At 53.3% G+C, this 24,190-nt stretch overlaps 1 protein-coding gene across 2 annotated transcripts in view; it reads right to left on the bottom strand.

Annotated features, from left to right (window-relative positions):
* Window positions 1-3,044: 3,044 nt before the first annotated feature.
* Window positions 3,045-24,190, bottom strand: part of RAB27A (RAB27A, member RAS oncogene family) — a 31,874-nt gene continuing 10,728 nt past the window's right edge. For both annotated transcript variants that reach the window (XM_061570605.1, XM_061570606.1), the window contains exons 3-7: window positions 10,415-10,583; window positions 9,335-9,420; window positions 8,413-8,516; window positions 6,994-7,117; window positions 3,045-6,545 (exon numbers count right to left, since the gene is read on the bottom strand). In XM_061570605.1, the coding sequence (XP_061426589.1) occupies window positions 6,338-6,545; window positions 6,994-7,117; window positions 8,413-8,516; window positions 9,335-9,420; window positions 10,415-10,567 (675 nt within the window). In that variant the 5' untranslated portion in view covers window positions 10,568-10,583 and the 3' untranslated portion in view covers window positions 3,045-6,337. The remainder of the gene's footprint in view (window positions 6,546-6,993; window positions 7,118-8,412; window positions 8,517-9,334; window positions 9,421-10,414; window positions 10,584-24,190) is intronic.

The raw sequence follows: 24,190 nt of genomic DNA on the forward strand, positions 1-24,190 counted from the left end.
GCTCGTGTCGACCGTGAGTGGGGAATCGAACTCGGGTGTCATCACGCTAACCACTGCACCGTTGCTCCCCGCTACGCGCAGCACGACTGCGAACCCCTCGCTGGGGTGATCCGCATCATCATCATCGTCGTTGTCGCCGGGACCGCCGCTGCACTCTTCAAGCCCGGCAATCGACGCGCCGCCACCGCCGGCCCCGCGAGGGTCACCGCCGCATCGACTTCCATTCCTTGAGACGAACATCGATCTCGACACAGTCATTCCTCCGCACACACATCCATACAAACACACACACATAGACACACACATCCACACACACATAGACACACACACACACATAGACACACACACACACATAGACACACACACATGCACACACACACACTAACATACACAGATACACACAGACACACACAAAAATCAAAGACAAAGATCCCCCGTATAGCCTTAGCAGACTGAAGGGGCAAGTGCTGTTAGCGAGCACCTATGAAGGCCGGAACGGTACACGAGGGGGTGGGTGGCCAGCACCACGCCCGACCGCCTTTGTCTCCCCAGTGGCGATGTTTACACACCGCACCAGGTACTCATTTGAGGCCGAGTCGACCTAGGGGATGCCCAGGACCGGTTCAGATAATCGTCACTGGGTGTTGACCGTGAGCGGGAATCGAACCCGATTCGCCAGGTTCATAGCGCAGCGCGCTAACTGCTACACTACCGCTCCCACACACAGACAACAACAACCGCCATTCGCCACTAAGTGGCGGTGACGTCACCACGACGCTTGTGCCAGGCCATGTGCACCTTGAGGCCACGTGAAGTGTCGAACCACCGCTGGCAGGTCACGAGGCAGACCCAGCAGGTGCCACGGGTCGACTGACTGAGATGACCGAGATGACTGGCTGATGCACCACCTGTGCCCCCTACTGTGCCAACACACACAGACACATACATACACACACACGCACACACATACACACACACACGCACATACATACACACACACGCCGCTCCGCTTTCCCTGCAGCACGATCACCAATGTCGTCTTTTGAACGGCCTGCAATTCCCCTGTCCGCATTGATCCGGCAACGCGACACAGAGTTAATGGGGGAGGGGGGGGGGTTCTGCTCAATTCCAGATGAGAAGCCACCTACAGCTCTGCCTGTCTCCGAGTGGCCCCACGTCTTCTTCTACGCCCCCCCCCCCCGCGACATTGAACTTGTACCCGTGCGCGCCACGCCGAGATTCGCAAGCAATAAAGAGTCCAATCTTGACTTGAAGCTTTCGTGATTGCAGCAATCCCATACTCTTTGGTTCTTTCGGTAAAGTCACTCCTGCGTCAGCAGTTCTCCTGCTGCGTTCGTCTCACCTGATGACGGTTGCCTGTGTTGCGACCGAAACGTCGTGATATATTAATGTTCTATCGGCGTGACTTTACCCAAAGAACCGAAGAGGATGAATAAAGAGTCCGTTGAACTTCTTTTGCACCGTACGTATCCAACCGCGCTAAATCGGAGGCGCGGCATGCCATAGTCTCCGGCCAACAAAGCATACGATTCACGACACGCTCACCAAATGCGAGAATCGTCATTTACAGCTTTTGGTGAAAAGCGGCAGAAAGATAATAAAGTAATCAAAAGTTATAAAACGCCGCCGCAGTGTCCGCTCCGCTGCTCTCGTCGAGAGCGCGAGAACAATTCGGGAGGAACGAGAGACAAAGGGGGCGGGGGGGGGGGGGAGGCAGTCACACTGAACCGAGGCTAACGATTGCCCAAGTTCTGAGGTCCCCTATATATGTTAAATGATGTAATCGCCAATTATTGAGTGCTTGTGTAGGATGAGAACCGGAACACCGGGCAGAGCACCCACGCGTGCAGAGGGAGGGGGGGTAAACGCCATCCCATCAGTGCCGGATGAAGCTCGTGGCGGGGCCTGTAGTATGTTATAAAGGGGCCCTACATAAAAAAAAAACACGAATCTAAAAACACAATTTTTTTTTACTTGCGTAGTAAAGCAATTGTATTTTTTCATTTGCTATACAACCAGGTAATATGACAAATCGCTAACCTTAAACACCCAGTCGTTCATAAAAGTTTAAGGCAGGATAGTACTATGGTAATAGAGCAAGTGCAGAATCACTGAACCGGAATTGATAGCTTGAAAGCATTTAGCGCGGGGCCCTTGAAAGTGCGGGGCCCGTAGCTACTACATGTGTAGCTACTACATGTGTAGCTACTACATGTGTAGCTACTACATGTGTAGCTACTACATGTGTAGCTACTACATGTGTAGCTACTACATGTGTAGATCTTTTACTCCTCGGATAATCCGGCACTGCATCCCGTACAGATGGACCCGGTGGAGTCCACGTGTTTGCTGTACCGCCTTCTTCCCTGGCCCACGGGAAGCGAGTCTCATCACAACGTCCGCGCGATCCACCGGATTACCGGCCAGCCCCCGGATGACCGCCTTCCCATGCTGTATTGGTAGTGGCGTTTGTGCGACCATACTTCCCCATGCCGATTGGTTAAATGGGAGTCTGGGTTCCCAGGACTGGTTAGCCAACGTTGGTTATCGAACTCGGGTTTCGGAGTGAAATGCGCCAACCACTGCACCGCTATCACCACCGCACCGTTCTCTGTTAAACACAAACTGGAAACGGAATTGGCCAAACGGCACACTACAGGACCCATCGTGGAAAGATGGTCTCTGGGCGTCAGAGTTCAAAGTGCAGTGCGCGAACCGCTTGGGCCACATCTTCCCACAGAGCGTTAACACCCTAAGAATGTTATTTGTTTGTCCACTATAGCCTCACCGAGGCACAATAGCCTTCTACTTGAGGGTCCTGCTATGTTGGGACGTTTGGCTAATTAAATCAACGAGTGCCTTGATAAACGCCCAATGGGAGATTTCTTATTTACAACCTCCTCCATCACTGCCCAATTTCCCCAGCCACTTGAAGCCGAGACCTGTCGGATGATATTTCACGCGCATTCACCATCGTCAGAAACGCCCCACAGAGGATACACTTGCCGAGGAGACAATTTACACAGATCTGCATTTAATAACAACCAGGCACGGACATGAATATGAACACACACACATACCACCCAAACGCCCGTATTTAAACACTTTACAAGGTGACTGGCAAACTGTGAAGGTTTCAACAAAGCACATCGAGTCGATTTGCCAGAGCGGCTCCACTCTCTCCCCGCGCGTCAACGTCCGTCTGTCCGCACACACAGACGCACACACAGTGGGAACTTGTGTGCGTCGCGAAGCAGGCACGCTTCACCGCGGCTAATCAACCAACGCCGCAAACACCACCACCACCATATTCCACCAGCAAACATCAGCCGCGCGGACCTGCCTGGGGCTCGCCAAAGCGGATCTGTGTCCTGGATACCTGGGACACGTGTGCGCGTGTGGGCACGCACGTGTGTGTGTGTATGTGCGCAGTTTGTGTGCACAAAGGTAAACAAATAATTCGGGCTGCGGCGCTCCCTGTGGAATGTCTCACGGCCGTCGGGTTTCCCCGACGCCCGTTTGCGCCACTCTCGGTGTGGCGCAACTACTCTTGGTCACGTACAAATATTTGGCACGGCTTGGAGATGTGTGGGGGGGGGGGGGAGGCGGGGGTTAGGGCGAAAACGTCGCTGTCAACAGAGAGTCGATAAACCCGCTGGGCGCCACCGTGGGTTGACTTTGTCGTAGCCACAAATCAGCTACCCCCGTAATCAGAGGCCGGTTCTTTTTTAAAACACACACGAGCGCCGCGTTGTAAGGAAAACACGTGCGCGTGCAATCTGGGGATGCCGCCCGAGAGAGGTTCACGACCTTCGCCGTGAGGATGCCGCTAAGCGGCGGCAAGCGGAGCGCGAGCGTCCGGGATGTGGATCCCTCCTCGACTCCACCTTTGATGGCCGGGTGGTGGGGGGGCCTGCGTTGGGAACCTCTCGTTGGCGACGGTCGCAGCTCGCAAGGCATCACCAACATTTGCAGCGGCAGCCGAATACGGAAACGTTAAGTGAGAAATACGCAAACCGCCAGGAAATGTGACAAAGGTGTGGTCTTGATTCCACGACGTCTACGAGTCGACTTCAAAAGCCTGGACTCACTTTGACGATCGAGAAAATCGAGGGGGGGGTGGCTTAAATTTCAGCCGGTTCTGTCTGGGACCGGCAGAAAATATTTGGGCGCCCAGCATTGCATCAGGTGCAGGACACCTAGTCTCTCGTTCTGCCTGGTGACACGGGAAATATTTCGGCGAGTCCTGCTGGGAACAACCGCGCGCAGACACAACATCTTGAAAGGAGTCATCTCGTGCAGCCCCTCTTGTTACCGCCGCCGCCGCACACAACATCTACAAATGTGCACTCCTCAAGCAAGAGCAGCGGCGGTGGCGGCCTGCGCGGAGATCGACGGCCGATGAAGGCCTCCACCTCCTCGCGCGTCGCAGTAATTTCTCAACTCACCACCGGGAGGCTTTGGGGACGACTCAAACGCGGCGTCGGGAGAGACGCAGCTGTAATTTACACGTTTACACACACACACACGTATATATACGAATACAAACTGTATCGATACTCCATGGGTATCTTCTCCCACACCGCAAGTTCACCTCTCGCGGCCGGCCAAGGCGGCGCTCTCGCCAGTGACTCAGACTCAGAAGGAGCAGAAGGCCTCGGGGGGTAGAGGCGGAATTTTGGAATCGTGGAAGGGACAGAGGGCTGGGGGGGGGGTTAAGAGGGTTTTCCGATCTGCAACAGCGTAAACGTTCTGTTTTCTGCGACGGTTATATTATAGAACGGACAGCAAATAGGGGAAGCTAAACCAGGGCACAAAATTGTCAATCTCCAGCTGCGTTAAAATCGGGGTCAATTTTCAGTCGGATCTGTCCAGGTCACTGCCGACCTGGACAATAATTTTATCCGCAAGTCGGCCGCAGCACAGTCGGCGGGCGGCCGCGACCATGGTGGCTACCATTGGTCACGTGTGTTCCTAATTCCAGCCTCTACGAGCGACGCGGAAAATATTCAGCGAGAAACGACGCCCCGATTAGCAACTGTAAATCCTCCCGCTGCATGAACGTGGCCTGGCTCGGTGGGGTCACGGCCCACGAGAAGAAACATTGATTTAGAGCAGTGCAGGACGATGTGCGATGCTTTTTTTTCTCCTCTGTAGTGTCCCCAAGCCTCCTCCTGCAACGCCGGGCAGCTTCTCCCCGCGTCTTCGTCCCAGAGCCGCTGACCCAAAATCCGCAGAATGGACCCACCGTGCGATCGTACCCAGCGGGAATATTCAGGGGGAAAAGAAAGGCTCCGCCGAGTACCCCCTAGGCCTTCATTGCTGTTTTTTTTTTGTACACAAACTCACCCCCCCCCCGTCACCCTCGGACCAGTTTCTCCAAGCGAAGACCACACACACCGCCACCCCCCACCCACCTTACCAACCCCACACCCCTCCCCCCAACAACACCCCCCCACACACCACACCGCGCTGAAGGCACATCGGTAGATTAATTTACTTTTTGGCAGATTCTCTCCGACGGCAACTCGCTACCCCCACCACCACCTCCTCCTCAAGTAGCAATCCGAGTCAAACGGCACGCGTCTCGAGCACGCCCCTCGTCGTGCCCTCCCGAAATTTCCTTTCGTCAATGACGGTAATACTTTAGAGAGTGACTGCACAGAGAGACGCGACGCAGAATGCAAAAAAAACAAGCGGCTTTCACCTCGCGCTCCACTGCGCTCCCCGTCGTGCCGGCGGAGGCTTCGCTAACGAGACAAAGAGAACTTCACCCGGCATTGGCTACCCGTGCAGGAGGTCACAAAGGTCAGCGACGCCGCGGGGGGAGATGGCGGCGCGGTCGCAACGCAGCGGCGACGTCGCGCCGCAAGTGGTCACTCGGAGGTCTCTTTTGACGAAACTTCCGGTTTGGTGTGGAGGACGCACGCGGATTAGGGGGGGGCGGTCACGCACCCACGAGACGAGAGGCCGCGTCGTTAAACGACGCCGATGCTGCTACGCCGACACCCCCCCCTCCGCGCTCCGCTGCTGCAGCGCCTGCCATGGCGGCGGTCGCGGCGCTATCTCACCCTCGAGAGACGGTGAGTGTCGGTTAAACCGCGGCGGTGGGCGAGGGGGGCGGGGGGGGCGAGGGGGGCGGGGGGGGTGGGGGAGAGAGGGAGCGGAGTGTGCCGCCACCACCACCGCCCCGGCAAACCCCCCTCTTCCGTGAATTAACACCGCGGTGCCGGTGCGGCTGGATTCACCGCGACTCCCCCGCCACCGCTGGGGGTGGGGGGGAGGGGGGTGGAGGGGCGGGGGGCGGCCGCCGCCATCAGCAGGCGCACTTGCTCTTGCCGGCGTCTTTGACCACCGCGACCTTGCCGCCGCTCCCGCCGTTGGCGCCCGAGCCGGTGGTGCCGGGCGGGATCCAGGACTTGTCGACGGAGCGCTCCATGCGCTTCATGATGAGGTCGAGCAGCGCATCCACCGCCTTCGACACGTTAGTGCCCGTCGCCGCGCTCGTCTCGAAGTACGGCATTCTGTGCCAGGGCCCGGGAGAAAGGGGGGGAGGGTGAGGGGTCAGGGGGGGGTCACGGAGACTGTGGTGGCTACTACGTTTTTCGGGTCTCCCACTCCGAGCTACCAGCGAGCCGAAGAATCTTCAGCGAGACATTGAGCCCCGACATCAACGAATAATCGTTGAAGGTGACGTGTCGGGAATGGCAGTGGGCTGAGGTGGCGCTGGAGGGGGTGGGGGGGTCATAGGGTAATGGGGTAGCAAGGTTACGCCGATGGACGGTGCTGACATTTTACAATTCAGGGTGGGGGCTACCTGACCCTGAGATGGGTTGGGCGGCGTGCATGTGGGGGGCTTTACAGCAGTCTATAACACCCGGAATAAAGCACGGCACGACGGCCATCGGTGACCGAAATAAACTATGCACGTGTGCGTCTACTGCGTGCGTCTGCGTGCATGTGCATGCGTACTCGTGCGTGCGGGCAAAGTCCTCCGCCTGCTTGTGCGAAACCACGCGGCGATCCTCCAGGTCCGACTTGTTGCCGCACAGTACGATGTCCGGCTTATCGCAGTACGCGTGCATCTGAAGCTGGGCTGTTCGACACAACGGGGAGGGTGGGGGTGGAGCACAAACACAAGTTCGTGAGGCCACGTCACTCGTTACACTCAAGACTCACTTATCAAAGGGCTGCAGATTAACCGTTGTTTGCGGGGTAAAATGAAATACATTTTTACAACTAGCTTGTCGAGGGTCGGTGAGTCAGTGCTTAGGTAACCGTGATCACTCCACATGAAGCCGGACACGAGAAGCAATAAAAAAAAAATAGATGACACATTCTACATTCTACGTCCACCGTTCTGCGTAGGTAAACAACAAATCTGCTTGTGTAACCTAATTTACGGGCGCTCTGCCTTGATCGTCGTTGTGTTGTATCTGGGCCACCCTTCTCCTGCCCCTCATTACCCTGGGTAACGTAGAACTGACTGGCATAGGAAGTCATGCGGTGTGCATCACTGCCCGGCCAGGGGTGCTACTTGACAAACATTTCATCCACAATTCCTAGAACCCAGGTCACATCGAATTAAATTTCCTCCACTCTTTCAAGGAATATAAAGCAATTGGAACACAGCGTGCTTGCAACTGGAACATAGCGTGCCTCCCATGGGCTTTGTGTGCAAGGAATAATGTTTTACTTAGCATGTGGCATAGGAAGAGGAAAGAATGAAATTGCATCGATGAATTCCCCCACCCCCCTCCTCTGATCTCCCCTCTCTCTTTGCAGCAGCCGAGTGGCCTGGGCCCCCTCCAGCACCGTCGCCTCCAGTGCAGTTGCACCGCCTGTACACTCAAGAGCCACGCCACGGAGCTCTTATTCAAGAGGTACACCCACGTGGGCCGTGAGTCTCACGAGTTTTATTTCAGGAGGGTTTTGCATTGATGACGTTGGGTCAAATTTATCATAATAAACCACGTGATTTAATCACCCAGGAAGCCTCGCTGAATCTCAAAAATTATTTTCCAGGAAGATCCTGCTACACTTTGGGATGTTTGGTCAACTTCATTTCAAGCGGGGGGGGGGGGGGGGACCAGAGTGCCCGCAGAAAACCCACCACACGTATGAGAGGGGCAGAGCCCCAAAATCTCTACACAGACAGATTTGCCCTTGAACGCACTTGTTGTTCTGCCATAACCTGGCCACAAACACACAACTCAGCGGGAGGCTTTGTGAGCTTTGCAAATATGCGTCATCTACAAACCCTCGCCTCTAAAGCGGCGAATTTAAAAAAGGTGTGCGCCACCACGGGCCGGCTATGAAAGATCGAAGTTGTGAGTGTTTGTGGGCCGGTGCGTGCCGGTGCGTGTCGCGATGGCGGCGCCGCCGACTCACTCATCCAGTTGCGCACGTTGAGGAAGCTCTGCTCACTCGTCAGGTCGAACATGAGTAGGAAGCCCATGGCGTCGCGAAAGAACGCAGTCGTCAGGCTCCGGAACCTGCGCGCGGCGAGGACATCGGCTCAGCTGCGTCGCCGCATCCCGGCTCGCGACGACTTCCCGGTCACGATGGGTTCCCCACCGACTTAGGCCTAACCCGGTCACACGCCTAGATTCCTTGCCTGGGGAGGCGTGGGGATCCGGGCAGTGAAACCAGGCGAGGGAGGGCTGGTCCCTGGGGGTACACTAGACCTCAACGTCTTTTATATTTAATATATGAAGTTATTCATTACAAACGAGACGTCGCAAGCTGCTCGGCCCTCCTGACGATATCAATGTTTGACGTCATCTAATTTAAATTTTATTTACAAGTTACCCAATGACGTTGTATTGTTTTACCCCCACTTAGAAGTCGGTTAATCTATTTATACATAATTACTTCTACAACCGTCACGGCTCGTTGCTGTACCATACATGAGTAGTGATTCGAGAGCCGTTACATTTGCCGAGCAACTCTACTCGATGTATTCTTCCCAGAAGAGGCGAAAAACCCGACTATTTCAAAATTACCGACATTGATAGATTGTTGCGTCGGAGGACCTGGGAGAAAACCCATGCGTGCGAAGGGGAAACACCATCACGTAGATGGACGAGGTGGAGTCAGTATTTTGCTGTAACCACCCTCCTGGCGAGCCGGGGTACACGGCACAATTTATGCGATCCACAAACCCTCGCTGCCGCCTCCACACACAGTGCTGGAATACAGATGTACATCGCCGCAACGGTCCGGCGGTGGTGGCTACGCACGCCTCTAATGACAATGACAACGATAATGACGTTGATGATGCTTGGCGGTGAAGCTCGCGTCTGCACTGTACCTCTCTTGCCCCGCCGTGTCCCACAGCTGCAGGTGAACCCTCTGTCCCCGGCCGGTGATGCCATCAGCGTTTTCGGAGCGGTAGACCTTGCGATTGGCATTGGGAGAGAGAGAGAGAGGGCAGAGTGGGGGAGGTCACGGGGCGAGCGTCTCTACCCTACACCCCTGACACGCGTGGCTTAAAAAAACCGCGAACCTTGTGAACGCCGCTCGTAGGGCGATACGCGACTGGAACTGGAGAATGACATTTTTGACTGCTAATTGAAATAGAGGAAATGCAAGTGTAATTCTAGCTGCTATAAATAAATACTATTAAAATGTCATATGCCAGTGCCTCTCCCGAGTGTCATGCATAATGTGGTTATATTGGATTGCTCATTAGATTTCCATTATAAATAATTCAAGTCGGTTATCGGAGCTTGATCACCCGAATGTGAAATTGCAGTCGTTGCTCTGCATCTACATCAGCCGTACGAAAAGAAAGAAAAGTGGATTATAACTTTTGATTGACGAGTCTCGTTGATTAAAATTGCCCGTTGTTTGTCCTACCCAGCAGCCCCTGTAAAAGCCACCCATGCAGCGTCCTTGCGACCGTATCGTCCGGGGGTCGACATCGGGGGAAGGAAAAAATTAACCCGTAAAAACAAAGTTTTTCACTATAAATCCTTTATATGCGTGGCATCGGTTTTATTTTATTATTCATTTCTGTTTTTCTTGAGTAAGAGTTTAATTTTTATCACATTGGTATTTTAAATAAAAGATGAAAAAAAAAATTCCTAAAAAGTGGAAAATTTTGGAAAAAATTTTTCAAGAAAAGAAATTGTCACGCACAACGAGTCTGTGTGCAAAATGTCAGCTCCATTGGATCACGGGAAGTGGGTTAAAAAACGACCGAAAGATTTGCACGGTCATAAGCGCGCAAGCGAAGTGAACTTAATATAAAGGAAAAAAAAAAAGCAAGCGACTAAGCTCGACAGGGCCCTACCCGAGATGAACCCGCCTGAACCGTGCCGACTGGTCACGGCGGCGTGGCGGTGAAGTATGGTCAAGCAACCTCCGGGCGGGGTTTGCAGCAACTCACGACGCGCTTCTCCCGGAAGTCGATGCCCACGGTGGTGACGAACTTGCTGTTGAACTTGCCGTCCGTGTAGTTGTAGAGGAGGCTCGTCTTGCCCACGCCCGAGTCTCCGAGCGCCAGCAGCTTGATGAGGAAGTCGTAGTCGCTGTCCGACATGGCTGGGGAGGCACCCCTGCAGCAGCAGCACCAGCAACAGCAGCAACAGCAGCAGCAGCAACAGCAGCAGCAACAACGAAGGTGCTGGTCAGTAGGCCTGCAAGCTCGTAGCTGAGCGAGCGACAGAGGCGATTGTAGAGGGCTCGTTCGAATTACGTTATAGGAGGTATTTTTGCACCCCCCCTCCTTCCCAGCCCTCCCCGCCACCTCACCAGGATGCCAGACCAGAACACCCCCCCCCCCCCTCAGACTGTTCAGGCCAAGTGCTGTAAAGCGAGAAACTATTCAGGCCAACTGTTCTATCTTCCGAAATTAAAAACATCCGTAACAAAAGCGGAGCGAGGTCGAGGGAAGGACAAGAGGCAGCAAGGCAGGGCAAGGCGGGTGGGGGGGGGGCTGCTCTCTGTAACCAGTCTATTGCACCTGGCCTGGCGCGACGGCGGTGGCGGTGGCGGTGGCGGTGGCGGTGGCGGCGTGCCGTGCACAGCAGGCGGCACAAGTCACAATTCTCGTAAACGCCGGCTCGGGGCCGATTAAATTAGCGGCGGCCAGGAACCCAATCCTGGCGCACGTCCCGATGCAATTAACCGACGGTCGGCCACCGACGCCGTGTAAACCCAGCAGCCGCGTCAATACCCGGAGCAGTGACACCGGGGACCACGCACACACCGCCCACGCACCGCCACGGCGGCGGATACAGCGGTCCGCTCGTGCCAACGAACTCGTGCCCGCACGGGCTGCACGACGGTGAACAGCAGGGGGCTTTGTGACTCGTCCGGGCTCTACCTCAGCTTAAAAACTAAATATTTCATCGTCTTACGTCCGAAGCAACCCTCCCCCCCCCACCGCCGGCACCCACGCCGGCCGGTGCTGCTGCCGTGCAGGGTTCTGGCGAAGGCCACCCACCCCGCGTGTGATTGTTGCTCGTTACAAAGTTGCACCTCGGATTTGCCAAACAAAAACCAGCGGAGCAGAACTCTGTATTTCACCAGGCACGGCGCCCCCCCCCCCCCCCCCCCCCCCCCCCCCCCCCCCCGAGCTGTACAACTCGCTCTCGGAAGCGACCTGGCTGGCGCAAATGACAGCTCAACGAAGCGGCTTGTTATCACGTGGGAATTGATCGCAGACAGATACTCTCAACGCATGTTTCTAAAACGTGGAGGGGGGAAAAAAGAGTTTCCGTTTGTAGAGCAGTTTCACCACCCCACGTGTCCGACAACGGCCCGCAGAAGGAGATACCAAAGAACTGATTTAGAGGTCATCTCAAGTGACCTCTTGTCCACAACAGAAGGCAGCACTCTGGCATCCACCTGGCTACAGAGTAATGGTTGCTGCCTCCTTGACGCAAATAGATCACAGGTTTGTGTAGGAGGAATATGAAGATCATGGTTCACAGGCAAGGCAGATTTTCCCCCGTCTCACAACCTTCAGTCATTCCCTCGCTCACTCACTCCTCGCTCGCTTAGTCTCTCACTCCTCTCGCTCCCTTTCCCACTCACTCATTTTCCTCTCCCTCAATTACTCCTGCCTTTGCTTGCTCCCTTACTCACTCATCCCCTCCCTCCGTTGCTCAGTCACTCACTCACCCCACCCTAGCTTGTGCTCGCTCGCTCACTCTCTCCCACCCACCCTCCCTCCCTCACGCTCCCTTCTCTCCCTCGCTCGGGGGAAGGGGAGGATCAAAGGTTGACATGACAAACACTCCCCACATGCGCCGCGCGTAACCGTGCGATCGTAACCTCTCCCGAAGTAATCGCCGGAGCGCCGCCAATGACCAAATGAGTAGGGTTTTACCGCCTTTACCAAGCTCTCGCCCCGAAAGCAAACACCGCAATCGCATTATTATTAGTCGAACGTCTTAATGTGTCTCGCTTTTTAGAGAGGGAGAGGGGGGGGGACGGCACTCTGTTTTTTGTACCGTGGGATCAATTTGCCCGTAGGAGCTACACAAGCGGCTTCAGTGGGCAGTGCCCACGGGCCGTTAGCCGTCGACCAACGTTGCCCCGCGTCTCCCACGGCCGCTCTTATGCTGCGGCAACGCGCAGAGGCCCGTGTATCCCGGGCTGCTCCACTGCGTGGGCCGAACTCAAGACTTAAACTTTTCTCTTCTTGGTTCTTTCGGTAAAGTCACGTAGAAGGGAAGTAATAAAATAATAAAATAATAAAAATAATAAAAATAAAACAATTCTCACGACGTTTCGGCCACAACGCAAGCAGCCGTCCTCAGGTGAAGACCAGGTCTGTCGGGGAGACAGCGTCTGAATGAAACACCACCAGGCTTGGAGCGTATATTTAAGCTGGGTTGGAAGGGGGGAAGGGCGCCTTGACAAAATAATTTGCATATCAAGAGGAATTTAGCATATTTATGGTAAATGCATGTATGTGATTAGTACTACTTAAACTTTTTTTTTACCAGGTAAGGCCCAATGAAGGCACGTAGCTCTATTTCACAAGCGACATGGCCACAATTGATAGCCCGACGAAGTGGCTTATCACGTCGAAATCTCTAGCAGACAAAATACTCCAAAACGCACAGCGATTCTAAAATGCGACTTGGAAAAAACTGGAAAAACCCGGTTTAAAATCTACACGACCATGGGGCGAGAGACCCTTACAAACTCCAAATATACAGGGGTCAGGGTCGAACCCACGACCTCCTGCATACCAGGTGAGGGAGTTAACACCCCCCTCCACCAACCGCGCCACCCCCTTGAAAATGAGCAACCATTCGCCAAGCTCCTGCCACTGTGGTCCCCACCGCTTGACTTTCCAAAGATCAACAACTCCATCACGCTCGCCAACATCGCTGCCCGTTCCGCAACAGAGCCACATTCTCGTAAACGGCCGGCGGATAATTACCCCTCAAAACGACACCCCCGTGTGCATTGTTCGGATGCTTTTCGCGATGGTTGCCGCCCGAGGGTTTTGTGCGCCACGGCAAGAGATTGCGAGCGAGGCGGACCACCGCCACCCACTCCCAGAAATGGCAAGCTCCCTTTGTCCATCTTTAGGTATTTTCGCGTATCTGTGTAGCCCCGCTCGCTGCCGTCCAATTGGCCGTTCCACGATCACCAGACGTTAGGTGTCGGACACTTTAAAGGTGTGGGGGGTAAAGGTGCAGGTGTGGATTTTCTTTCCCGGGACTGTCGCACGCCAAAAGCGATTAAGGACCAATTAAGATTTAGAGGCGATTTGTCAATCTTTATTGCACAACGGTAGAAATGCTCGTGAAATACCACGGCGTTAAGACGCGATCGGACGAACCGGCCTTTGACCAGACCGGGATGGCGGATGGAGAGGGGGGGGGGGGTGCGTCGAGTCTCGCAGAGGCGCCAAACCATTGTCGCCTTCCATAACTAAGCCGCGTTTGTCCAAAATTGGGGATAATTACCGTGAAAAATGTTCACCCCCCGCGCACGCGTTTGAAAGGCAAAAAGGCGCAGCCCTGCAATTACTTGCTCGTGCCACCGCTGGCGGAAGGGCCACCCCCACTAGCATCGCGAACTCTTCCGCACTGGTAACGTGTCGTGCATCCGTCTTACGCCACACAAAGCGCACCGTCGTTTCAACCGCCGCACCGAGAGATGGAACCGGTGGGCCCCCTTCGGATTGCAAGCCCGGTGCGACAACCATTGCAACGCGGGCAAGCAACGTCCTGCCATTTGTGTTAAACCAAACGGCGATTTTTGAAGCGTCGAACAGTTGGGGTGGCCCGATTTTGTTTAATTTCGCCTAATCGAAGCTGCCAGTTCAATTACGCTGCGGGTGAGGCAAGTGTGACCCTTGGCCTCCTCCAGGCCACGTCCATGGCTCAAACTCCCTCTCAGAGCCGGAGCCACGTCGCACGCTCAAAAAAATAAAGCAAGCAGCATCATCATCAAGCGCTACGGCGAGGAGCTCGCAATGTACGTGTGAATGTTGAACTTCCTTCGTACCTTTCGATTTAAAGCTTTCGAGACTGCAGGGATTCATCTTCTTGGTTCTTTCGGTAAAGTCACGTAGAAGGGAAATAATAAAATAACAAAAACAAAACATAATAAAATACAATTCTCACGACGTTTCGGCTGCTTGCGTTGTGTCTCTTCTCACTCTACTCCTGATTCACACACGCTCCTACCTCGCCCCGCTCATCTCACTCCATGTTCTTTGTCAATGTCCATACGTCATAGCGTACGTCAAACGTATGTCCGTAAGTTACAAGCAAAAACAAACATTTTAGACTTCCATGGGATATGCCCGTGTACGCGTTGAGGCCGATCCTCGGGTCAGAAGGCCGTGCAGTCATGCGATGGTGACATGAAGCCCCAGGGGCCGGCAGAAAAACCCCAAAAAAACCCGTGAAGGATTGTCCCTAAAATTAAAATGTGTCACATGTTCACAAACGCACTCTTCACTTTGCTTCAAAACCACACGCTGCTCCAAACACGCAGCGCGCCGCTTTGTGCGACAGCAATTCGATTTCATGCGCAGTTCCATTTGGAATGCATGCACGGCGCGTTTAATCAAAGGTCTCTGATTTGGCACGGCGGGCCTTGCCGACGCAACACATCACATGCGGTTTCTGTCCTCGAAATAAAAATGTTTGCTGGTAAAAAAAAAAAGACAACGGTCGCGCGGGGGCCGCGACTGATTTTCACAATTTGTTGGGTTGGTCAACAATCGTCGTAATCATTGCCAATTCTTACATTTCCATGCAGGAGCGGGGGAAGTGGAATGTCACAATTACAGAGACATCGTGGCCATGGAGGCACGGGGAGGGAGGTCAAATCGGCCGTTCTCAGAACACTGAAAGAGACACGGCCGAGACTCCCGAGTTCCATTCCAGGTTTCAGCCACCCGCGATTCAAACTGAACCGGCTTCCTAAGTCTCGCAGAGTGGATGGTGACAGATTGGTCGCCAATTAATGCACCAAAATCTAAATCTCGTTAAGTTTGTGCTTTCACTTGATTTGGGCTAAATTCCAGTTCTCAGAGTGAATAAATATTAATATTGACACTTGGGAAACGCTCTTTGCAGGACTGTTTCTCTGCACAGGGTGGTGCACTGCTCTCTGAACACGCGGAATGCAAATATCCCACCGGTGGAAAATGGGGAGGTGGGGTAAATAAAAAAAAACTAAATTTGGATAACACAACAAAGAACGTGATAATGTTTTCGTTGTTAAAAATCCCACAAAGGAGGGCTTCACATTTCAAGATTCCATACGCAAGGTGCGGTCTCCAATTTGCAATTCCCAGCAGGGAATGCATTACACTTAAAAAATACCAGCAGATACGGCGCTGCCCGTTAACGTTACGGACCCACGTGAAATGTTAAAACGTGAGCTCATCACGGCGAGCTGGCGGCTCCGGGCGTCAAGAGCTCCGAACAGGCGCGGGACCAAATCCGGGATCCAAATCCGGGATCCAAATCCGGGATCCAAATCCGGGATCCAAATCCGGGATCCAAATCCGGGATCCAAATCCGGGATCCAAATCCAGGATTCATCCGACCCCTCCCCCCGATTACACCGTGCTCTCGCGTGCGGTGCGACTGGATGGTCTCAGCTCCGGCAGGTGACAAGTCAAACATATCGGTTTGATCTTTGTGGTTCTTTCGGTAAAGTCACGTAGAAGGTAAATAATAAAATAAAAATAAAACATAATAAAATACCATTCCCTTCTACGTGACTTTACCGAAAGAACCAAGAAGATCAATCCCTGCAGTCACGAAAGCTTTCAATCGATATCGGTTTGACTACCAAGCTGCCAAGTGATTAGCAAGGCGCAAAGATAAAGTGCCACCCCCACCGCCCCCGTTGTGCGAAACCGGAGGTCACTTGACGGATTCTCTCCCAAGTAGTTCAGCGATATCTCGTTCAGCAGGCCGTTTCTCTCACATGGGGGGAGGGGCCGATGCAGAGCGCTTAGGAGAGCGTTCCGAATGGTCGATCCTCTTGTCACGACGCCGACGGCAAATCGGAATAAAATTGAGGGGGGGGCGGGATACAATAGAAAAAATCTGGGCTGATCTGCCAACACAGCACCGCAGCCCCCGAAGGCTTTTTAAGCAGCTGCGCTCAGAAATGAAGTCACCCACTTCCGATAATAGGTTTTTCCCCTTTTTTCTGGCAACAAAACAGGTGTTAAGATGTTAAAACATCAACGGAAACCTTTTACAAGGAATCATGCCTGCATTAACCACAGTGATTGTGGTCAGAATGCAAACAAAACACTGATAATATATGCATTGTCCTTGAAACTGATTGGTCTACACCAGAGACAGCTACTTCCATCTAGCACGGTTGGCTACGTACGGATGCGAAAGACGTTCACTACACACACACATACACAAACAGAAACGCGCTCATCCTAACATATACACACACACACTTACTCAAAGACAAAAGACACACTCACTCAAAACACACACACCCATCACATGTACAGAATCCTGTTCACCATTGACGTTTGTCTGTATGAAAGTACAAGACTAACATGAAAACTTAGAAATATTCTTGAATTATAAATTCGAGAGGGAGGTCAGAAATCTATTGATGGGGATCTAAATAATAATGTCCATCTCACACCGATTCTGGGGATTGGCGGTGTGTCTGGCGAGTGGTAACACCTGGGTCTGTTCCATGACCTCCTGCAGGGGAGCTTTTGGCACTTCACGTGGTCTGAAGGTGCACCTAGCCTGGCACAAGGGACATCACTGCCACTTAGTGGCGAAGAGTGACCATTGTTGCTCTTGGACACACATCAGCACTGGGAAGACAAAGGTGGTCGGGCGTGGTGCTGGCCACCCACCCCGTCGTGCAGAATACGGCATCGCATGCTTTCGGATGAGCTTCTGCGGCCGTCTGGAACGCTCTTCCTTCCGAGAATGGGAAGTCATCGGAGCTATACATTTTTTAATCCAGATTCAAAACTAATTTCTTTAGAACTGCCTTTTTTGCTTGGACTGTCGTCCTTTTCCCGCACCTCCGATTAGTGGTTGGCTACGTACGGCGCGAAAGAGGTTTCATACCGGCTCGTGAACAGCTCCTGCCCAAACAGTCTGTTAAGGCTGTAGGGGGAGGGTGGGAGAGGTTCTGTTGGCAGGAGGCTGGAGCGGTGAAGGGGGTGGCTCACAAGTGCGCGAGGCCTGTTGAGACACCCAGACCGCGCCCTGCGCCGACGACATTCCTGGCGTGAAAACAACCTAATAATAAAACGCGTTCCATGGCCAGTGTTGACTCGGGTAGAGCGTGGTGGCATTTCATTGGTGGGTCAATGGGTTGGACACGTGTGCGTGCGTGCACGCGCGGATGTAACGAGTGTTTAGGCTGTGATGTGCCCCGTATTTGGCAATTCAGCGGGAACAGCAGGAGCAATGGATTCTTGAGTCTATCCGTGCGGCAATTTTGAGTGTTACCCACACGCATGGAGGGCGGGTTTTTTTTTTTTTCTCCGTGTGCTCCGGTTTCTCTTACAAAACAACGAACGTTCGTTAATGATGGAAGCGGTTAATCACCGGAATTTTTCAGGGTCCTCCTGATGGAAGACGCCTGAGTTCAGCCGAGGAGGCTCCCCCCCCACAATGGATGATATTGACACTGCGTCCCAGACGCGGTTTCGGTGTCGCACAGTGTGCCGTTCGGCAAAGACGTCCGACGTTCCACCGCCGGCCCCCCAACTTCAGATAGGTTCCTGGAAGAAGCAACCCGTCTTATGGAGCGAAACGTGCCGATCAGTTTACTCTCCAACACACCGATGCGTTTAAGTAGTAACTAATCGGCACGTTCTGTTTGCGTGGTGGCGGGTTTAACGACGCATTTATATTTACGCGATCTAACCCGAAAAAAATGAATCTTTACTCAGGATGTTGGTCGTGAAAGGCCTACTACTGCATGTTAAACAAAACAGCAAAAACACGGAGAGAATTATACATCACGACTGTGAAAACCTACACGGAAATGAATGACATTATCATTATAATCGCGGTGACTCCCGAGGGGAGAATCCTGTGAGAAGGAGGGAGTGAGGAGGAGGAGGAGGAACGCGTCGTAAAAACGCAACGACTTCATTGAACGCTCAGCCTTTTTACAAGCGGGTTTAGTACATTGGACACCTTCTTCGCAGAATTCACGGCGTGGTGGAGCCGTGAAAAGAAACTGCCAAGAGGCGCACTGTAAAATTTACGACAAAGCGACAGGCCAAGGTAAAGTGACAGGAGGTACGCGGGTGGCATTTTCACGGTCGATCGCTTTTAGCTGTTGGCCTGAATGTGTGCTAAAAAAACCACCAGCAACAAGATAACTTTAAATTATATATATATCTCCCCACCCCGCCCCCCCCCACGATCGCATGTCGATTTGTGCTCTCGTCACGAGACAAGAATCCACTTGCATCTCTGGCGGAGCAGTGCGACCCTTCGTGTTAGAGAACGGGCCCCGTGGAGGCGGATATCACAGAGCTACCTCCGAGATCCCTTCAAGCTACCTCCGACCCATTTTCTCACCCGCTCTGCCACCGAGGCTAACACGTTCGTCACGCGGCAGCCAAAGTGATGCTATTCATTCTCAGCGCCGAAATTTAGCCCAACATCATCGACGCTACAAATGGTCGGGTGCCTGTATTCAAACCCACCACCCACCTGGCCACGTCAAGGGCCAACAGATACGTAGAAGTGATACTGCGCCGACAGCGGTGCACAAACAACAAAAAGACATTTATATTCTTGGTTCTTTCGGTAAAGTCACGTAGAAGAGAAATAATAAAATAAATATTTTTTCCCTTCTACGTGACTTTACCGAAAAAACCAAGAATATTAATCACTGCAAGTCACGAAAGCTTTAAATCAAAAAAGACATTTGTGAATAACACTGCTCAAAAATGAAAAAAAATATACATACGATAGGCGACATTTCAAGCAATGGCCCCCTTTCGCATACCACACAGAGAGAGAGGGAGAGAGAGCCCAGAGAGACCTTAGAGAAAATGTAGTTAAAGGCCACATGATGCGGCACGACACACCATGGGGCCCCCCGAATGAAATGCAATTTTCAGAACGTTTCTAAGGTGAGCAGCCTCAAGTTGGCATAGCAACGATTACCCAGATTACCCACGAGTAGGCGGGTAACGGTTAAGGGCGCGTTGACCATCGCGATGGGGAGGAGAGGGGGGTTAACCACACGACTGATGCCGACGATGAGATTGTGGATTTGTTGTTACAGAGAGAAAGGGGGGCGCGTTCGTAACCCCCACCTCTCTTCTCACACAGCTTGAGGGGGGGAGGGGGGCGCGGCTCGTGTTGACATCCGCTCCTCGTGGGAGCCTCCCTCTTCCTTCCCCTGGACCAAACTCAAAGACAACAGGAGCACTCCGAGAGCTGAGATGGTGCCGTGGCCTAGCGGTCAGCAAGGGCGCTGGATTTGTAAAATCAGAGGACACCAGTTTGTTGTCCTTCCCCCGCACCTCCGATTAGCACGGTTGGCTACGTACGGCACGAAAGAAGTTCAACGTACATACACACTACTATACACTACGCTACAATAATACATTGAGAACTCCTTTCTTTAAAACTGCTTTTTGCGTTTAGTTTGTTGTCCTTCCGCTGCACCTCCGATTAGCACCGTTGGCTACGTACGGCGCGAAAGAAGTGCACACATATAAACTACGATACACTACACACTATACTACTACATACCTGTCAACTCATTACCAGTGCCCTACCTTATTACAGACCAATTCAAACATTATTGGTCACCCCGTGCTCTTATAAATCTCAACGTTCATCCTACAGTTACATAACAAGGGAGAAACACAAATAAAATGGACAAAACATAATTTTTTGGCCCGTATTGAAATGGCCATACACCGTATGGATCTGAAAATGCAATTTCCCTGTACCAGAATACGGGTAAACCATATGAGTTGAGAGGTACGCTACTATACGCTACACCACACCACGATACCACACCACGATACCACTTTGAGAACTCCTTTCTTGAGAACCGCTTTGTTTAGTTTGTGGTCCTTCCCCCGCACCTCCGATTAGCGCGGTTGGCTACGTAGGGTGCGAAAGAAGTTCGACGGACATCTCCCGGCGTGCCAGTTGTAAGAAAGGTGTAAGTGTCTTCCATGCTCTCCCCCCCCCCCACCCCCCGCTGCCACTGTCCAATGGGTACGCAGTGGTTAGCCACAACATAACAATATTGCCTTGCCATATCTGCTCCTCTGGGTAAAACACATTTTTTTTTACAGCCCATCAGCCACACCGCCTTCTGGGATTGCATAATCTATGCAGCATTGGTTAAACGCAAGCAGCATCTGGACCAGTTTTGACAAGCAGTGTCTTATCAGCAGTCAGGCTTGGCTTGAACCAATGCTTGTGAGTTTCCAGACGTTTGGAGGCAAGGACCTGCTCCTGTTACATGCAGTAGGCTAGGCAGGGAGTGTGCGGCGAGGTAAAGTGTGGGTCCTCCGACCTCTCCCGAGACGTCTGGCAGGCGTGGAAAAGTAGGCCAAGTACCCTCTTCGGAGGGGGCTCCAAAGCGCCTACGAAGTGGAGGCCCTTCTGCCAGCAGTGACGCGAGCGAGCGATTTCACGCTGGGAGACGTGACGAGATGGAGGTGGGGATCATTGTCCGATCGTTCGCAAATCATTACAACCCTGGGGGAGAATCAACCAGGGATGGAGAATATATATCGTTTCAATGAGGCCTCGGCCAGAACCACATTATGGAATTCATCGCTCACTCCAGCGTGACAAATTGCTCCCGCGGCCTTCGAACGTCGAGTGTACGTTGAACATTTGAAATTAATGGCCTTTATTTACCCACGAAAAGCCTAATTTTTTTTTATTTAGGTTGGGTCCGTGCATTATTGGGAATTTCTTTTGGCCAGTTCCATTTAGAAACGTGCGTTTGGAAGTATTTAGCTGCTATAAATGTCCACGTGATTAAGCCACTTCGTTGAGCTATCATTTGTGGCCAGGTCGCTTCTGAAAAAAGAGCTATATAGTTCGTACTCAGTGGGTCTTACCTGGTGTAAGAAATAACAGAAAGCCCAGGTAAAGCGCAGTACGTGGCGGTGCCGCTCAACGCCCGGCAAAGACGGGATTCATTCATCCATCGCTGCTGCACCGCCCACTTGCAGCTTGGATCGTCACCTCGGCAGGAATTTCTCACTCAATACTCTCCAGCTCGCCGGTGGACTCCAGCTGGCTGGCACTTCATAATAGCCACTGCCATTTAGCGAGAGGTACGCTGGATGTGGTGTTGCTGGGTGCACATTTTTGTTTTTCAGGGTCGCCAACCCAGACAGATCCATCGGCTGAAATGAAGCCCTGGTCAGTTCTCCGGCGCGTTTTTAGGGTCGTGCCGCGTTTTGTTTGGCACGACGTACGACATTGTTGCTCCACGTGCCGGGAGCTTCTACAGGAACTGAAAATCAAAATCGAAGATGCTTCCGAACACACCGAAATGTCAGACGCGCCGAACAGCACACGGTACAACCGGAAAAACATCGGAGAGCTGCAGGGCATTGCTCCGACAAACAACTACGATGCAGCGGTAAGCCCCTGTTGTCGCCTAAGCCCTGCAAATGTCACCAAGAACACCACCCACCCACTCCGTGCCACGCTACGGCACACCGCTCTGACCTCCGTCGAAATTAACCGACATTGATTTTTCAAATATCAGCGGCGGCAGGCGGTCAGTTGGGAGTATGGCTAGCGACCCGCACAGCGCAAATATGCGAGCCCTCCCCTAGCAACGGCCGAATAATGAGATGCATCAGCCATCGCCACCCAACGCAGAAGCGCGGAGCGACACGCTCCATCTGCCTGCACGGAGGGAAATGGGTTTTTAATTATATATTAAATTCGCTCGCCTCTGGCTTGGCCGGCCAGACTTCCCAGGTCGTGAAAGGGGTCAACCTCAAGGCCGCCCGTGCCGGGTCGATCCGCGAGCCCCGTTGCCCGTGTGATGCATCGACGCGACAATGCGCGCTGACGGGACGGCGCTGCCCAAGATAATTCCCAATTGGACGCAGGCTGGCGGGGACGGATGGTCCCGTTGTCGTTGGCGGGGCGGAGGGGTGGGTGGGTGGTGGGACGGGGGGGGGCGGCTGTGGTAGAGGTTGGAGGTGGGGGCCCCAGAAGCGGTGCATTGAAACGGTGCCTCTCTGCGTCGTCATTGGCGGTGCTCTCGGGGTGCCCCTGCACGGCGCTCGTCGCCACGAGTCTGCGCCCCACCCCCCCTCCCCCCCCCACCGGAGACGAGGAGTGATCGCCATCGTCGGCCAACTACAAATTATACGTAACACGATTTTTGTTCCTGGGTAGTAAGTGTTATTTTCCAATTGCGTTTGCCTCAAAAAGGCTATTATTCCCCACAAACTTTGCTTTTGTGACCAGGACTTTATGTGAAGGAAATACAAAAATTCGCCCGTTGTCTCATTGAAAATAGCTACATTTCAAAATATCACTGTCCTGGTCACAAAAGCAAAGTTTGTGGGGAATAATGGATTTTTTCTCTACTTTTGAGGCAAAAGCAATTGGAAAATAACACTACCCAGGAACAAAAAACACAGTGTTACCACAGGGTGATCCTGTGCGTGTGCGTTGCGTAGGGAGTTGTGGGGGAACTGCGACGTCACGGTGGCCGGGCTGATTCATCGATTCGCTGCGGGATCAACCGCCCCCCCCCTCCCCCCCCCCCAACCCCCAAGCCGTGTCAGTCATGGGGCTTGTTTGGCCATACTTCCCTACGCTGGTCAGTGCAGCTTGAAGAGAAGGCCCAAATATCACTGACGTGGCCAGAAATCAAATTCAGGTCACAGGGTTCGGAGCGCGACTGTGTCGTGTGCCAGAGGTCGCAAACAAGTTTTGATTTCTTACCCGTACCCGTACCTGGCCGGGTACGGGTAGCCGGGTATCAGGTACCCGGTTGCGACCTCTGGCGTGTGCTCTGCTGCGTCCGCGGGAAGGGTGAGCCCAGAACCTGTTCAGGCGACACTCGCCACAGGATGTTATCCGCGGCAGGGAATTCAACTCGTGCGGTCTGGTACATTGTGCAGTGTGCCAACGACTGCGTCACCGCACCACCCTAAGGTGTACATTTAAACAGAGAAAAGGTAAAGGTGCAGCCCTGCAATTTCTCGCTCACGTCACTGAGAGGGCGCTCTACAGAGCCCTTCTGGATGGTATTTGGCCTACATTTCAACTCTTCCGTGCTCTGGCCAAACTGCAAGTCAACTGTGGCGTATCCTGGGTGGGCCAGTCTTGGAGCAGTCGGGCGGAGGCGGAAGAATTTAAGAAAGTTGCCCCATTGTTGAATAAACTCCCACGTGGCCGTGAGATCGAACGGGCGACCTCTGCAATGCAAGTCCAGCGAGCCGAGCGTGACAACCGCCACGAGCGACGCCCGCAAGTCGACGAACACACCGCGCGCAATCGTTGAACTGAGCTGGTCGCGCCGCGCCGGCGAGAGACCTTCCCTGGACGGGGGTCGGGGATCGTGGCCACGGCGACTCGGCCGAGGGATGGAATTCCATGGCGCGAGCGTTCTTGACGTCGGCGCGAGAAAATGTTTGGCCGTGCCACGTGCACACGCTTAAATTAACGTGGCAAGGAGACGTTGCTGCTACTGCATC

Source organism: Lethenteron reissneri, chromosome 46, assembly GCF_015708825.2.
Source record: "Lethenteron reissneri isolate LAM-NWPU_2019-01 chromosome 46, ASM1570882v1, whole genome shotgun sequence".
Taxonomy (NCBI): Eukaryota; Metazoa; Chordata; class Hyperoartia; order Petromyzontiformes; family Petromyzontidae; genus Lethenteron; species Lethenteron reissneri.